The 18,012-nt window shown below is 43.5% G+C and overlaps 1 protein-coding gene across 3 annotated transcripts in view; it reads left to right on the top strand.

Moving 5' to 3' along the window:
- LAMA3 (laminin subunit alpha 3) overlaps positions 1 to 18,012 on the top strand; it is a 2,187,360-nt gene that overhangs the window by 1,850,773 nt on the left and 318,575 nt on the right. For all 3 annotated transcript variants that reach the window (XM_044065357.1, XM_044065355.1, XM_044065356.1), the window contains exon 42: positions 54 to 172. In XM_044065357.1, the coding sequence (XP_043921292.1) occupies positions 54 to 172 (119 nt within the window). The remainder of the gene's footprint in view (positions 1 to 53; positions 173 to 18,012) is intronic.

The following is an 18,012-nucleotide window of genomic DNA, read 5'->3' as shown; positions in this document are numbered from 1 at the left end:
AAACTTTTGCATTACTTGTGCATTCATTCATTTGTTTATGTGATTATTTAAAGAACTGCAAGGATAACACAGCTGGAGACCATTGTGAACGTTGTGAAGAAGGGTACTTTGGAAATGCCACCCATGGTTCCTGTGATCTCTGCCCTTGCCCACTTTTGGTTCCATCCAACAGGTATTGATGAGTTTTCAGTGCAAGTTACTTTTACATGTCTTACCTTTTCAGTGCAAGTTAATTTTATATGTCATACAAGAGAGTCAAGCTTCAGTTTTGCGTTAATTTTACCTTGTATTGTAATGTACTGTAACAAATCACATGGGATTGTTTTCCAGCAGTTACATAAAGAAGCTTCAGAAAGAACTTTTATAAGTTGTTTTACACTCTGCTTGGAAGAAATCTCTGTTTATGGCTCAGTGCCCAGCAAAGGCAAATTGCATCCCTTAGGTAGCAGGTGTTAACATGACTTTGTGCCAGATCTCACAATTGCATATGTTGCTACAGTCTTTTGTTTTGTTGTATTTTAACAAAATGGGCCCTTTCCTTTACAAACTAGCTTTAATACTGACTCCTTCAAAGAATGAATATGCCTAGATGGATCTCAGTCCATGTTCAGACAGGATGTCTTTACATCGGAAAGTATTCATTTTCTTTAATCTTACTACAAACTGTGGATTTGATTTGGGTTATTTAGTCACAGAGTAGCATATTCATCATCTTCTATTCAGTGCTGTCTTTTAGGCAGCTGCAGGAGTGGTGGGTTTCCTAGCAATGGATAGGCATCTTAATTTAATACTGTTTTACCTGTTCTGTCCTTTTGAATCAGAAAACTGACCTGAGCTGCTGTACCAAAAACTAGAGCCTAATATTCAGACGTGAAGCAGCAGTTTAACTAGAATTTGAGTCAATCACTTTATTTTCTGTCAAGGGTCTTCAGAAATGTGCACACTTCTCTGAACGTGGTCTAACTAGGCAAACATACAATGGCCCTAATACATCTTTCTCTGGAATTTGGGTGTCCGGCAGAACAGTTGCAATTTATTGTAGTGCTGTAGCTTTGTTACTATGTTTCTAGTGATTCCTTCAGGCACTTATTAATAGCCTTAGATTTGATTTTTATGTTGTGCTACTTATTTAAAATAACTAAAGGGGGAATTCAATAAAGCCTACATGGAGTGATTTTCCTTCTAGGCAGAGTGGCACTGATTTAACACTGAAACCGGCAGCCGTGCGATCCAGTACACAGAGCAGAGGGGAGTGCACAAGCATGCAGACACGGATGTGTCCTTGGCATGGAAATCACCTCATAAGAAGGTGAAATCCATGCAAATGAGAGTGTTTGCAATCCGGGAAGCAGACAGGTATCCATGCAGAACCTGTGTTGGTGTCACAAGTGTACACGTAAAATTACCGTGTACAGAAATGTAAAAATTGAACAGAGGCTGTAAAAGCCCAATTAGAAGGTCAGACATGTCATGGTAGGCACAGATATGTGCAAAACTATGCCCTGTGAGTCCAAAAACTAATGCAAAATAATATAAAATAATATTTTTTTAATACCCATATTACGTTTGTGCGGCATGCAGCAACTCGCAAACAGTCATGCAAAAAAAAAATTAAAATGTTTAAAAACTAAAAATAAGACATATGTGAAAAGAATGCATTATGGTGCCCTGCATGCAGTATCTACAGTGATAGATATCAGTGGTTGCTAAGGAATCAGGCCCTGGAATAGTAAAGTCTCCAGGTTATGTGCAGGGATCTGTATGCAAATGAGCTGGGGTTACTGAATAGCATAAATAGGCCACTGTGTCCACAGATAAAACCCATGTAGCCCAAGAACAGTGTTGGTGTCATTAGAACAGGTAGCTGACATAAAAAGGGTGTGTGACACTATAAGTGTAAACAGATTGGAGCTCAGCGGTACCAGTGTGCTCGCCACTCAGCTAAGCGGGGGGGGGGTGTCTAGTGTTGCTAAACTTTGTTTAGCTGCAGGGTGCGTGTTTTAGCTGGTTTAAGCTATGCTGAACTTGTCCATGCATGGGGATGTGTCCTAACTGCTGAGCAGTGTTTACACCAGCACCACATGTCTGCACGCTGTGCCACAGTGCTAAGTGGGAAGGCAATTTAAAAAAAAGAAAAGGAAATTGCCTGGGAAAGCCAATTATGTAGAAAATGCTGATAACCCCTGTTCCACTTACACTGGCCCATTCAAATCCCTCAAAGATATACCTGGCAGGTGGAATGCATCATAGTCAGCCAATCACACAGGCTGTATCTGCAGCACAGCACTATAAAGTATGCATTCACCCTACAATCTGATTTCCCACCCATACTCTGCAACATTGGAGTACAGACATGGGAATTTTAACTGAGAATGCTAGGTGCTGCTGCTGCTCTGCTACATCTGTGTGTGCTAGAGGCTTAGGTCGGTGCTGATGCTGCTGCTGCTGACAATAGGCCTAGACTGAGAAGGAGAAGAGTGTTCAAGACCAGAGTAACCTTCTAGGAGCTACATGAGCTGGAGATTGTAGAGCACTACAGGGTGGACAGGGGACATGCTACAAGAACTCACCAATCTTTGCTGCCCTCAACTCAGACCCAGAGCCAACAGAGGGTAACCCATCTCAGTGGAAACAATGGTATGTGTAGCCCTTAGAGTACTAGCTACAGGTAGTTTTCAAAGACCAACTCAGGACATGATGGGAGTCTCACAGGCATCTGCATCCAGGGTACTCCACCAGTTCCTGCCTGCCATACAAACACATGCCAGTGAGCACATTTATTTACCCTGCACTCCTGAGGAGATGGCCAGCAGTATGCATCTCTTCCACCATGTAGCACACTACCCTGAGGTACTGGGTGCCATAGACTGCAATCATGTCCACATCAAAGAACCGCCCAGTGAGGAGGTTAGATTCTACGTCAACCACAAGGGGTATCACTCCATCAATTGCCAGGCCGTATGTAATGCCCAGGGCATTATCATGAGTGTGTGTGCTGGCAGCCCTGGCAGTTATCGTGACTCCAATATCTGGTGGGCATCACAGCTGTACCAGATGTTTGCCAGGGGGGACATCCTGTGCGGCCATCCACTGGGGATGCTGGGTACGCACTGGAACCATGGATGATGACACCCATTAGAAATGCACACACACCTACCAAAGAATGCCATAATGAGGCACATGCACAAACTGGGAACATCATACATCATAAAGTGTGTATTTGGGCTGCTCAAGTCACAGTTCTGCTGCCTCAATATATCTGCTGGAGCCCTGCAGTACTCTCCAGCCACATGTGCACAGATGTTCACAGTATGTGCCATGCTACACAATATGATCCTGCAAAACAGCTGTGGCAGGACCATCACAAGGAAGGGACACACAGCCCCTCGCCAGTGCCAAGGTCCCTACAGCCACAGCCATAGAGGGACTTGGATGAGGAACCTCCTGAGCCTGTCCCTGTAGGCAAATGTAGGCATGCCCAGTATTCCCTGTCCTTGGCAATGAGGCAATGTATAGCACATATACTTACAACCTAGGGTCCTAGGGACTGACACCTCACTCCAACTCACATACATAGTAAAAAGGATGCCAGCCACACTACACAACCTGTTCTTTACCATGTATTGGCTAAGTACTGTCTGCATCAGACAGAGTCAGCCCTAAAGCACTGTTATCTCAACTGCTGCAGTCACATGTAAGTCACTCTTCTTTAAAACAAATGTATAAAGTACTAGACTATGGTTGCATATGTATGGACCTGCTGCATGTATGCAAGGGAATAGAGTGGGCTACTGGGATACCTGCAGAAAACTAATAGCTATGTGGGACAACAGGAACTCTGTCCAATACTGACTGCCCCATAATATGCAGTAGGGCACAAGGCAGCAAAACCCACTGCACTATGCAAGGGAAATGCCAAACAGTGGGTCCACAGGACAAACACATGACTGCCAATGCTCCCTAACACAGCTGTGTTCCCATAAAATCACAGTAATAGTGTGTATGTTAGCAAGGTTATAGCAGCAGACCGTACAATTCCAGGGCTGTACCAAACAACCTGGCAACATGTCCTATTTCCTCAATATGCAAGGGTCAAAGTTATGTCTGTTTGTTTTTGATAGTGTCAGGAATTAAACTCCACTTTCTTTTGGTTGGTGTGGCTTTGTGGGCTACGTACATTAGCATGGTTGATGGTATTCATGGTTCAAAGCTAGCTGCACCGACAATTTTGTATGTGAGGTACTTCTATGGTAGGAGTCCCACAGACTGAAAAAAATATGTCACTATTTTTTACTGCAAGAGAGCTGGACAATGCCAGAGACAATGGAGGGACAGGGGCCACAGCTATGGACATTACACATGCTCTGTGTAACCTAAAATGTGGCTAGTATAACAGCAGGTTGTAACAAGTCAGAGTAGCAGCAGGATGTACAGGCCATCACGTAACTTTGTCTGAAGCCTAAAACAAGTCAGTGGGCATCATGTAGTTGTATATTACTGAAACAACACAACTGTCTGAGGAGCAAAGCAGACATATAGGGCGGAATGCTCGACATCCTGCGAAACATGTACAGTCAGAGGTGAGAAGTCTGTAACACTGTGTAGTCTTACATCATGTACCCCAGTGGCAGTATGCCTACAGCTACTTAGAGCAGGAAATATAGACAAAGCCATGAACTGGAGTGGGACAAAGGCCCACATACAAGGGGAAGGATTAACTAGTGGCCACGCAAATGTAGACAGTGCAGAGAATAACAGGTCGTCCTAGCATGGGTTCCCTGCTGTGGATGGAGTCAGTAAATCAACTGTCTGTCATCAGTTCCTAACATCCAGTATATAACGATTTACCACTGATGTACCAGAAAATCACAATGCTATGTAAAACGTACTGGACATATGAAGCAAAACCATGTACAGTCAATTACAATCTGTAAACACCCTAGGTATGACTCAGATATTATGTGCAGCACACAGCCGGGGAATCCTTTGAACATAATAGGGAGGAATCAGGTGCAGCAACCAGTTGGCTGTAGCACACAAAATCCTGGACTGGGGTACAGGTAGGTCTGGCCTGGAATCACCTTATAAGTACTGATAGTCACACTGGGTATGCTCCTACACTTAGCTGATTTCAGCCCATGTCTGATGGCTCATATGCCTAAAGAACTGAGATATGAATACATCACTGTGCATACAGACAGGTATGTATATCTATTTCCCTGTCCCTGTCTCCCTCAGACATGATTACCCTTATCTATCAGTATGTGGCACATATTTCTATATAATTATGTATATAGATATATAGAGATAACACACACACACACACATATATATATATATATATATATATATATATATATATATATATATATACATAGCCACATAAAGGTGTAGAGTGATGTAGTGCTGCAGTCACTTGTACACCAAATGTAACCAGTGGCATGTGCAAGTAGTACTAGGTAGGCAGGGGTTCTAATCTCACATCACCCACTGTGTGTGTGTGTGTGTGTGTGTGTGTGTGTGTGTGTGTGTGTGTGTGTGTGTGTGTGTGTGTGTGTGTGTGTGTGTGTTTACATATTTCCCATACAGAAGTACAGTCATCCCTATCAGGCCTATGTCTGTGCAATGGTCAATCATTTTATGGCCCTGTGACTAACATCCTCCACAACAGTGGCCTCCCTGTCAACAGCTGCTGATGTCATCCATCTTAACATCAGTGGCAGTCACTGTTAGAGCACATAAGCTCTGTGGCACATGCGGTAAGTACATAGTACAATAGTATAAACTACTAGATAGGTAGGAGTTGTAATCTCATAAAGGGCAACTGTGTGTGTGTGTGTGTGTGTGTGTGTGTGTGTGTGTGTGTGTGTGTGTGTGTGTGTGTGTGTGTGTGTGTGTGTGTGTGTGTGTGTGTGTGTGTGTGTGTGTAAATATACCCCCTTGCAGCAGTGTGTCTGTCTTGCCTATCTGTGTGTAATGGTTACACATTCTCAGGTCCTGTCAACCGCCCTCCTATTGTCCTCCTTTACAGGGCCTGCTGATGTCATCCACCTTAACAGCACTGGCAAACACTCTCAGAACACATAAGCTCCATGGCGCATGCGATAAGTACCTAGTATTATAGTACATACTACTAGATAGGTAGGGATTCTAATCTCATAAATGGTAAGAGTGTGTGTGTGTGTGTGTGTGTGTGTGTGTGTGTGTGTGTGTGTGTGTGTGTGTGTGTGTGTGTGTGTGTGTGTAAATATAGCCCATTGTGTGCGCAATGGTTATACATTTTAAGGCTCTGTGAGTAGCTGCTGGCCGTAAATAGTCCACATCTATGCATAAATGCTATCTGTCACTACCTATATTTGTAGGTACGGAACACCCAGGTAACACGTATCACAGGTAGGATGCATTGTCACAGGGTATGCATTCAAGATTACGCTGTCTGCCCTCATTGCCTCTGACACACTGTTCTACACGTACGCACCTAGGTAACCATGCACATATACAGTGGTTCCTTGCTGATGTCCTATTTCCGCTTTGCAACCATACCATCCTGAGCTGCTGTACTGCCAGCAAGCATACACAGTGACCTCTGCAGCAGAAACATACAAAGTTCTGAGAGACATCTGTCAGTCTGCAACACCAGCACCAATCTAACGTCATGCAACAATGGTACGAACACTTTGACGTGTACTCATGACACATCCCAGCATGCAGCTACTGTCATGGCATAACACAACCACACTACAACATGTCATGTACTGTACTATAGTCAGCCTGTGCATCATACACATATTTGCATGTCCCTGCATTGATAATATGGATGGCAGGGATGTGGCACAGGTATCATCACTTGCACAGGTTGTAGTATGGGGGTGCCAGAGGCCTAGTCTGTGCCAAACAGTTGACATGTGTGGGAGTCTGGAAGGAGTGATGGTCAGCTGTGCCATGGAGAGGTCCCATGTGTGTCTATTGGTTACCTGCATCTGACAGTGATGTGTGAATGTGTGTGCATTGCCACACCCTCCCTTCTGTAGTTCTAGAGGTACTGCCACTATGGTAATGTGAGTGTGCATTGCCATGTGGACTCTCAGTGGATGTTGTTGCTGACCTACAGCCACATGTCCACTCTACTCCCACCACATATTCCAGCACAGACAATGTGCGGTCAAGGACTGACAATGTCTCACCCCACCATCTGTCCACTACATCAGTGAAATGATGCATGGCATCACCAGTGTGGTTGAGAGAGTCACGAATGTCAGACAGTGATGCATCCATGATCCTGAGTATATGTCTGGTATTGCATTCAGAATGTGCCTGTGCCTCCATGACTGACCAAAACATGCATCAGGTGACTCATGATGTGACACCTTTGACAGGTGGTGGATGGGCAGAAGTCCTCCTTCGAGCACCCCTCAATCTGCCTGTGTGGGACTTCGCCAGATCTCTGGCTATGGCCAGTGTCTACACTCACGGATGCCATTGTTGACACACTCTCCTGTCTGATGCCACCACACTCTGATTGTCTGATATCTGTGGCTGCAGGGGACTGGGTATCTGTGGGCATACTGACTGTGTGAGGGGGAAAAGGAGGAGGAAGTAGGATGTCAACTCATGGGACAGATTCAGCCCCAATAACCCCACCTGTGCCTCACTATAGCCACTATCGTCATCACATTCTGATGAGACACTGACATCAAGTTGTGAGGGGAGACAAACTCCATCCCCCATGGTCACCTGTGAAGAGGAAGACAAAATAAGTGCATTACTACTTGCACCATTATGTATGGTGATATATACACACACACACACACACACACACACACACACACACACACACACACACACACACACACACATACAGTTGAGGTGCCACAACTGCAGTACACATACCACATCTTATTTCTGATCCCATGCACAACAAACAGGCAGACTACAACATACACAGACAAGACAGGCCAAGTAAACCACATGCACTGCAGCTATATCCTGTTAATGTTGCCACTAAATTACACCTGTGAGATTAGCGATATGTCATTGTATGTGATAGACCTACTCCTAAAACACAGTGCACCTGTTTTCAGCATTCTATTGCCCCCTGCATAGCAGACTGCATGGACCTTCACAAAATGAGGGCAGATATGTTACAGATCCTATACATACACTACTGTGATTACCGATTCAGTGCACTGCAGTTAATCCCTCTGAGACTGAACATACAAGTAGTGTACTCTGGCTATGCATATCAGTTGTGTATACAGGAAATTGACAGTCCTTAACCTTGTTAGGGCATATATGAGCCATACAAAATCAGTATCGCACTCACTGGGTACAGAAAGTTGGACTCTGACCACACCTGATGTACCTATGAAGATGTGAGGGACAGGTATTGTCAACAATAACAGATGTGGCATTGTTACATGATAATATGTGCATACAGAAACATGTACAGTAGGTGCTGTGATACTGCCTCCATTGCTGACATTCTGAGTATGTGTGCACAGGTGTGTGTTACAAACAACCCCCCCAATGCAGATTGCCCTGACATCTGTGTACTGGTATGCAGGGGCTGCCACAATGACTGATGCAGTATTACAGTGAGGCACACAAGAGGCTTACCTGGACCCTCCTCTGCTGTGGAGGCTGTGGCACCCACTTGCACAATGTATGGGGCGATGGATGCTTGGGAGCTGGTGATTGATCCCAGGTTTGCCAGGAATTCCTCTGTGGCCGAGGGTGGTTCTCCTGCTGCAGGCCCTCCACCAGTGGCAGGACAGTCCCTGGCCATAGCAGCAGCCCTTTGCCATGCAGCATTTACCATGTCCATTGCCCTGTGATGGACTTGCTCATAGCTTCTGTCCTGTAGCCCTACGCGGTTGACTGCTGTGACAAGGTCACCCCACATTGCAGAACATTGCTCACAACTGTGGCAAGTCCTGGAGAACAGAATGGCATGATGCCGTCTGAGGCCATCCAGGATCACATCATTTTCTGCAGCTGTAAATGGCAGGTGCCTCTGTCTATACATTCTGAAAGACAAGAATAGGGGAACACATCACAGGAACACAGATGTTGTTCTCCACTATGTACACACCCTGCACACCCACATTGGCCTGCACTGTGCACTGCTACCTCCCACGTCATACCCCGTCATCTGTCAACACAGTATGTATGTGGCCATCAGCAACATAGTAGTAATACTGGTTATGTCCCTGTGTGCTGTGATGGACTGTGCTGAATGTCTACACTCCCATCAATGCCATCTACTGTGTTGTGTCCCCTATGGCCAACATCCCAGTACCATATCAGACAGCCACTGTTCGACAAATAGGTGTGTGTTATTACCAGTATATAAGGATAGTCCAGCCACAGCCATGTGCCACAAAGACAGCAATGCAAATGTGCTGTAGGGTATCTTCCCTGTAGGTGCCCTACTCCTCCAGTACACAGATGTTTTCAGAATGTATATGTGTTCCTGATATATGTGGTCCCTTTGCCAGAAACATGTGGATGTCTGGCAAACAGTTGGACAATAATTGTTGGTTATTCTTAGAATGTGGAAAATCTGTCTGCCACATGTCAGAACCTTTAAAAACAATTTATGCTACATTAATATTTGTTACTGTATTCATACCTTTACTTTGCATGATCATTATTTACACTCTGTCACTGAGGTTTGTCACTGAGGTTGGGCCTGTGTCCCCCCACTAATGGCTATGACCTGCAGTCCTGCTGTACAGGGTTGCCAGGTATGGTAGCCATAGCTGTCAAGTGATGAGATACAAATGTCAACAAAACAATGACCCAGCCAGAGTACATCAGGGACAGTCAGGCACACTGGTACAATGTCTGAACTATTCCTGTGTGACATTCACAGCTGAGAGGAGCTGAATGACAGTACATCATGTGATATGCCATCTGTATCCACCATTACTCACTGTCACTGTCTAACACGCAATCCAGTGACATTAGTACAGGAGCCAACCATTGTAAGAGGGAGTGAGAGGGCCATAGCTGTGATCTAAGTCATTGCTTGTCTTTTATAGGTAATGGCCAATAACAGGTGATTGCCTGTGCACCAATCAGTGGCTCAGACTTGCTAATTGCATCCAGAACAGCTGGTTTGCAATTTCATTAGCCAAAGACAGTGCAATATTGAAGGTCTTCATGTAGGCCTTGCCCCCTTTCCTAGACTCTGAAAAGGACATTACTGAGGTATGGAGACTACAGCATCACAGAGGGTAGGAACAAATACTGTCCACAGTTGGGATTTATGTGGTATGTCCACAGTTTTGCATGTTATGTTTGGGCATTGTCAAATGACTTTCTGATTATGTGGCAGTTCAGTGTTAAACAATGTTGGTGGAGGTCAGTAAGGGGGAAGACAGATGTGAGTGTCATATGTCATACACATCAGAATATGCATGCTGATGCAGTAGATGCTGGTCTGTCAGTTGTGTATGTTTGTAGGGACAGACTGTGACACATGTCCCTGTCGCTTGAACTCTGCCCCCCACCCCTTCATGTGTGGGTGTAGTGTGGATGCCTTGTTCTAGGGGGTTGTGAGGTATGGTAGGTCTGTAGCGGGTAGCTGAACATACTGCTGCATATGTTATAGGCTGGAGCTGCTGCTTTTTGCCAGGACTCATACTGGGGGGTATGAACACATTGGAGAACAGCCAGCTGTATGTGTAAGTGAGGGAACAGTGTGAGCTCTGTCGTTACAGCAGAGTCAGGGTGAGGGTACCCATAACAGTCCAGGTGAGGCATGTGCTTAAGGTACATATGTTATGTAACAGTGCCAATCGGAGAGTGTTAGGCGACACATAAGTATCCTATACATATTTGTGCAGTGTGTCCCTACCTACAGGTCTTTGACGTGCTAACATGGGTAGCAGTGAATGCAGTAGCAGCAACCTGTTTTGGTTAAAATTACAGGACTTGGTCATTATTTGTATTCACAAGCATGTAATTGAAGTGCAACACACTGGATTCGAGCCCAGGACTGTGGGTGGCAAAATGTATAGCATGCTAGGGATTTAACAGACTGATCTACTAAATCAGTACTGCAGCAGGTGTATTTGCAAGATATATGTGCATGCATACAGTCTGTTACACAGGAGTTGCATTAGCATATGTGTTTGGATGGGTATGAAGTGTGACACTGAACTGTCTGTCATGATTTTCTAACCTTACTGTGTGCTGACTTGTCAGTACTTTAGTGCACAGAAAAGGTTTTGTGACAACTGTGACAAAAGTAGGTGGCACAACTAAGGACATTCTGAAACAGTCTGTGCAGTTGACAGCTATACCTGCCATCCCAGGCCTCACGTACAGCCATCATTGTTTATTTGGCTGTGTACTAGCTTGGTGTCTACATCACAGTCCCAAGTACATTGCCAAATTTCCCATTATATGTGTAAACAGTGTCTCATTGGCAATCAGGATATGTTTATGGAAACACCTGTTTTACTTCAGAGCTGAGTGGTCTAGTGAGCTAATGCACTATGCTGTAGTTGACAGGGGCCTGTGTTCAAGCCTGGGCAGGGGTGATTATTTTGCAGATGTGCTGAACAGTGTTAGACACAGAGAAGGTGATTAAGGCACTTTCAAGCAGTTTTAAGTGGGTTTGCACAGCGCATCGAGCCACTTACCTCCACTTAAACCCAAGCTAATTTTAAAAAAAAGAAAAGAAAAAAAGGGGTGATAGGAAAGTGGTGAAATGGGGGCAAGCAAGGGGAAAAATAGACTGAAAGACAGGTAGGGATGTGCAGGATGGTTGTAGGAAAGTACCATAACTCTCCATTTCTTCTACAGCAACAGCTGTGCAGGTTGTAATGAATTTGGAATTTGGAGTCTCACACCCCTGAGAGAGGTGTGAGGGTGACATAACTGTGTTGATTAAATCATGTAATGGTTGATTATGTCCAGTGGATGTGGGTGTGAAATGGAGAGCTACATATGGGGTGATATATATTTTTGGGGGGACAGATGCCCTTTTTCTTTCAAGGAGAGAGTGGAATATTATAGGTATGTGTGGGAGGTATGTTGGGTAGGAGAGGTTGCAGACAAGACAGCATACAGGGGTGATGTGTGACACATGAGGGGGGTAGATGCCCTTTTTCTTTCAAGGAGAGAGTGGAATGTTATAGGTATGTGTGGGGAGGTATGTTGGGTAGGAGAGGTTGCAGACAAGACAGCATGCAGGGGTGGTGTGTGACACATGAGGTGGGTAAACACCTTGGATGAGGAGGGTGTTGTAGAATCAGAGAGCCATGTGCCCCCAGACGGCAGCAGTGAGCCTGAGCTCCCCACCCATGGGTAGTCAACACTGCTCCTTCACTGCCCCAAAGGGAGCTGTGCTGGGGGGTGGGGGCCAGGGCCACCTTGCCCTTCCAGGTTGGCCAGTCTGTCCTCAATCCAGTGCAGGCGATCTTCAAAGCCATGGTGCACAATCCTGCGCAGAAACCCTGGTAGCTGTTGCTGGGTGACAACTCCCCCCATGCCCGCTCCCATGGGGACAGGCCCTGTCCCCAGAGGTGGTTCCACCTGTAGGTGGTGCAGGGCCAGCAGAGGAGGCAGCACCAGGTTGGGTCCCAGATGTTCTGGGACCTGGTGCCACTGCTGGCTGAGGTAGGGTAGGCGGATCGCCAGGAAGTGGCCTACCCAGTCGAGCTATGGTGTTGAGGTATTTCAAAGTGTATAGGTTAGTAATAAACAAAACATTTAGTTAGTTATAACAGCATGCCAGAATGGTGCAAATAACCCAGTAACATCACATTGCATAGCGTATGGAACACAGCAATAAGTGAGATAACAGTCCATATATTAACAGCATGCCAGTAACAGTTACTGCATAAGGCCAGCAACATAGGTAATTCAGCAAGGTATGTTAGTATACAATGATTGTAATGTAATAGATAATAATAAAACACAAGGCCCAGCATAACATTTTGAGAACAACAGATGTTAATAGTAAACCATAACCAATGTATCATAATACATAATGATGTAGATAAGGGGTGGGGGAGAGAGAGAAATACAGTCCATTAATACCAGTATAGACTATATTATTTGCAACAATACTCTTATATACTCTAGAGGTCTGCCCTTACTTTATATATACAAGTGCCGTATAGCATCTGTAGCACGAACATACATCTCAAGGTAGCCGCATGAGACAGTATGGGCCAAGCTGTAACGCCTATAGGTATATAACTACAGGGGGACTATTACATGTCAGGGTGACATATATGACTACCAAGGTGTACTATGGACTGATGTAGTGTGACTGTGCTGTTGACATAACTCATGTCCATGCTAGATCTGTGACTGAGGGATTAGGAAACAGTGATCACAGTCTGTGATGGAGTGACACTTGAAAGACATGTATCATGCACAGTACAGAGTGTTTACAACTATCATGCCATCCTTGGCAGGCATGAGGTTGTACTATCAGCAGACATTCACAGACACAACAGGCATACAGCCATACCAAGAGTATACATTTTATTTATTGTATTAACTTTTATTAGTATTGTACTAGTTGTCTTTATTTTCTGATGTATTTTAACATTGCTGAGCAGTCCTGTTAACACTCTGGTACATCTGAACACACAAATTATTAACCCATTCTAATGGCTACAACAGCCATTCATAGATTCATAGGTGGGTACTAAGCTAATGACCCTGGAGCCTTTACAAGCCTAGCCCATAGAAGTGCCCTGGCATTGTGCCACCCGACGTTAGTTCCCAGTGCCTCTATCAAGTAGAGCCACTGCAGTGATCCTCGGGGTGAACTTTCTATTTCACATCCACTTATCATGACTTCTCTTGAAGAGGGCCAGTGAGCTGCTCTGCTTGACATGTATGGGAAGTCTATTCCAGAGCATGGGCAGTTTCTTGGGTTATGGACCTGTCCCTCCAGCATGTTCTGTTGATTGTGGTAATGAGGTTGAGGTCTCTGGAGCATGTGGTGCAAAGGGATTTGAATTTCTTTAGATGTAGCATTTCTAGCAGAGCAGGGTCAGACATGGCTTTGTAAGTCAAGCAGAGATTGCCTCTTAGTAGACGATATGTGACAGAGAAAAGCTGGAGTTTTTTTAGTCTGTCCATGTAGGACGTGTTTAAGGCATAGGATCCTCTTCATGAGGTACTTTTGTGGCCTTTCTAGCTGTTGCATGTGTTTAGTGAGCTACATGCCAAATGGGGCATTATACTCGATTATTGGCTTAATTCCTGTGGGGAGAACATCTGTTAACAATACATAACTGCTTCTATGATATTTAGTAGTACTTGTCACTGGTTTCGAACCCTGGTCTGCATGTGACAAAATGTACATCACACCTAGCATTTATCAATCTGAGCTACTGAACCACTGCTGCATATTGATTGACTGATATGTGCCTAGAGCTCACCTGGAAGCAAAATATGACATGGTAATAGAGCTAGAGTGCTATACAAGACTGCAGTGACACTTGAACACACATACATGAGATCCATGCATAATAGAGGTAGTAGGTAAACTGTGCATTAATACATGGAATGCAGGTGTAGACAATAAACCCTTAGTGGGTGGGAATATCTGTGATGTGAACATACTATATCAGAGTGCTAGGTTGGCTACCTGACCCATATACAGTTGCAGATGGTATATTTGCAGACTAGAGCTATTACAGTTTCATACTTACCTGTAGCAGCATACCTAAGAACAGGAATGCATATAGCTGAAATGCAATAGTTAACACAAGACAATCCTGACATACGCAATATACCCTGGACGTTCCTGTTATTTCTTCAGATCTTACTACAGAACAGATATCAGAATGCGTTATATTTTGTAGTACAGCTCCACATGTACAGTTTAGCAGAACACTTTTTATTAGCTAACCTTCAGTCACTTACTGGCATTGTTTGTGTTTTTACATCACAGCAGATGTAATACTTGATTTCATGACCAACAGCCCAAACTACACATTTTGGACAACACAGCTTTATTAGAGGTGACTTCATGCAGTGATTGCTACATATTTCCAGTCTTTGTTGAAGAACAGTTCTTATAGTGCAGGTGTTGCAATACAGCTGTAATTCCACACTTAATGCAGTAGAAACTCTATTCCCTTAACATTATTAATGCAGTAGAAACTTTTATTTCCTGCACATTATTAATGCAGTAGAAACTTTTATTTCCTGCACATTATTAATGCAGTAGAAACTTTTATTTCATTAACACTGTTAATGCAGTAGAAACTTTATTTCATTAACATTATTACTGCACTAGAAACATTATTCCTTAACATTATCAGGTTTCAAGCTTTCATGTTTATTGAACTGTACCTGGCATTACTCACTTATTTCAGTCCAGGTCTATGACCACATTCATTGCAGTACAATCAAAACTGAATATTCCTAGTGGCAGCTACTAATTTACTCCTTCTTGTTTAAATGACTATAGATTGCAAGTTAGATCTGTACTCACCACACTCATGGTGCAGCCTGGCCAGGTGCCCTGCATGGGCCTCTAGTTTGCAAGCTGTCTCCTCTGCAGCTATGGGGAGAGAAACACACCATTATGCATACCTGTCTATCACACATTCAGAGTAGGTTTTGGTAAAACAATGATAACAGAACTTACAAACTTGTGGGGCATTCCCATCTCAAGCATCTTGGACATAGGTGACTAAGAGATCCTCCTTCCGATGGTTCAGGTCATCATAATGATGATACACCTGCTCACCTATGCGAGAGATACCAATTGCATTCGTGAGACAAAGTGCCAGTCGGTCCCAGACCTCCGACTTGTATTCTGATCCCTGGTACTGGCCCTGCAGCAGCCGGACGTCATGGTATTTAACACGGAGTCCAAGCAAGACCCTGGACTCCAGAATGCCCAAATGCTGTGCCTGGAAGCGTGCACCCTCTCCAACTCCTGCCATAGTTCCTGCCAAGTTCAAACTCCAACAGGATATGGCTGCATTCCCACCTATTGCACTTAAATAAAGCTGTTTTCCCGCCCTTTACTCCAAATTGGGCCATTTTTAAAAATGTGGTGCTTCGCTTAGCACTGTGCAAACATGCTAAGCTCAGCTGAGCAGTGCTTAAACTGGCAATGCTGAGCAATTCTTAGTGGTGCACAAAGCAGGTTAGCTAGGCTGAGCAGTGCTGAAATGGGCATTGCTGAGCAATGCTTCGCACTGCTTAGCAATGCGCAAACCAGCCAAGCACTAATAAAACATTCCTGGTTTAAGCAGTGCTTGGCAAGGCTTAGCTGTGCTTAGTTGGGCGCACCAAACCAGGACTTAAAATTTTCATATTGTGTATTGGCAACATAAATGCCTAATAACATGTCTGTCTGTACATAGAATATTCAATCAAGGGTTAAGAATACTACTCATAATGTGTATTTGCAACATAAATGCTTAATAATCTGTCTGTGTATTCATACAAAATTCAATCAAGGATTTAATAGTGCTTTTCATAAATATATATTTGTAAAATAAATTTAATAACCTGTTTGTGTAACCAAACAAAATATTTAAGCGAAATTTGTAATAATTCTCATATATGTGTATTTGCAAAATAACATGCATGCGTATTCGAACCCTGCATTTACTGCACATAAGGCTGTCACTCTAACCATTCAGCTATGTGGACATGAGGATTGCTGCTATACTTTTATATATAACTCTGCACTACATTTAAGCACCGCTGAGCACTGCAGTGCACCACGCAAACATACTCAGCTATGCTTAAACTTGACCTTTCCATTTATAATTAAATATATCCAGTTTCTGTTTTTAGATGTCTAGCATGTGCCCATTGCTGCATGCCGTGCAAACACATAGAAATAAAAAAAAGTACAATTAAAAAAAGATTTAAGTTCACGCTTTTCAATTGCCTACAGTGATATCCGGTTCTTTGACAGCGCAGGGGCATGTGTTACTCATCTCCGGACACAGTAACACACTGCCTACACTGATTCAGTAACCGTGTTACATGGTTCTCCCTTAGAAATGCACCTTCATTATTATGCAAGCCTGACTATTTCAGAAGAATGGGAACTCTCAGATTTATCTTATTTTCTTGTTTTTGTTTGCGACTAAGGAACAGTAAAATATTTCCTTAGGTCTTCTGCATTTACTTTTTGGCCTTCTGAGATCTGTATTAATAGGGAGTGCACCCCTGTATTAAAAAGGGAATTATTTTCCAACAGTAATGGTAGATTATTTGCTTAGGTCTTTTACATTTATTTGGTTTTGGCATGCTAAGATCTGTATTAACAAGCAGTGCACCCAAGTATTGAAAATGAGATTATTTCCCCGCATTAAGGTCCCAAAGAGACTGTGATTGAGGGTAGCACCAGCTGGGAGATGCACCCTTTTGTTGGTGTTTTATGGTTATTTCTGCTTAACAGCACCATTAGATTTGGTAAGCAGGTAGGTATATACTTGACACAGACCCCTTAGTGTATGCTTTCTGTGTTGTATTACGCTTGATACCCTGCATCATGTATGTAACTTTGTACTTTGTCTGTCTCATGTATGTAACCTGTTTTAGGAATGTATTTTATATATTTTTTTTCATTTTATGAGTTCAACAACAAATATTTATTATATTAATACTTTCCTTGGGCTGAGCCTGACAGTATCCCATCTGGGTCTGTGTTCTAACCTGGTTAACAAATAAATAAATAAATAAACAAAAAACACATAATTAAATAAAAATGCATAAATGCAATAAAATACAAAGACAAAAAAGTGGTATTTACCTTCCAGCGTAGTTTTGCAGGCTGTAACTCTGGACCTCCTCTCAATCTACAGAAAAATCATTTAGTCTTCTATTACTAATAAAATAATAATTTTGGTTGCCCTATACCAAGAATGCATGTCTGCCACACTATACAAAAGCAGACTCCCCCCAAAATAAATGATTAAAATAAATTCACTTTGGTTTAGTACATTATTCTTTTATGGATAAATTTCCCTCAGACATAGTCCTTGATTGTTGTATGTCAGT

The sequence above is a fragment of the Protopterus annectens genome, chromosome 3.part0 (genome assembly GCF_019279795.1).
Source record: "Protopterus annectens isolate FY-2018-M chromosome 3.part0, PAN1.0, whole genome shotgun sequence".
Lineage (NCBI taxonomy): Eukaryota > Metazoa > Chordata > Ceratodontiformes > Protopteridae > Protopterus > Protopterus annectens.
Note: the sequence above shows the minus strand (reverse complement) of the source record. Positions and strands in the feature narration are given on the sequence as shown.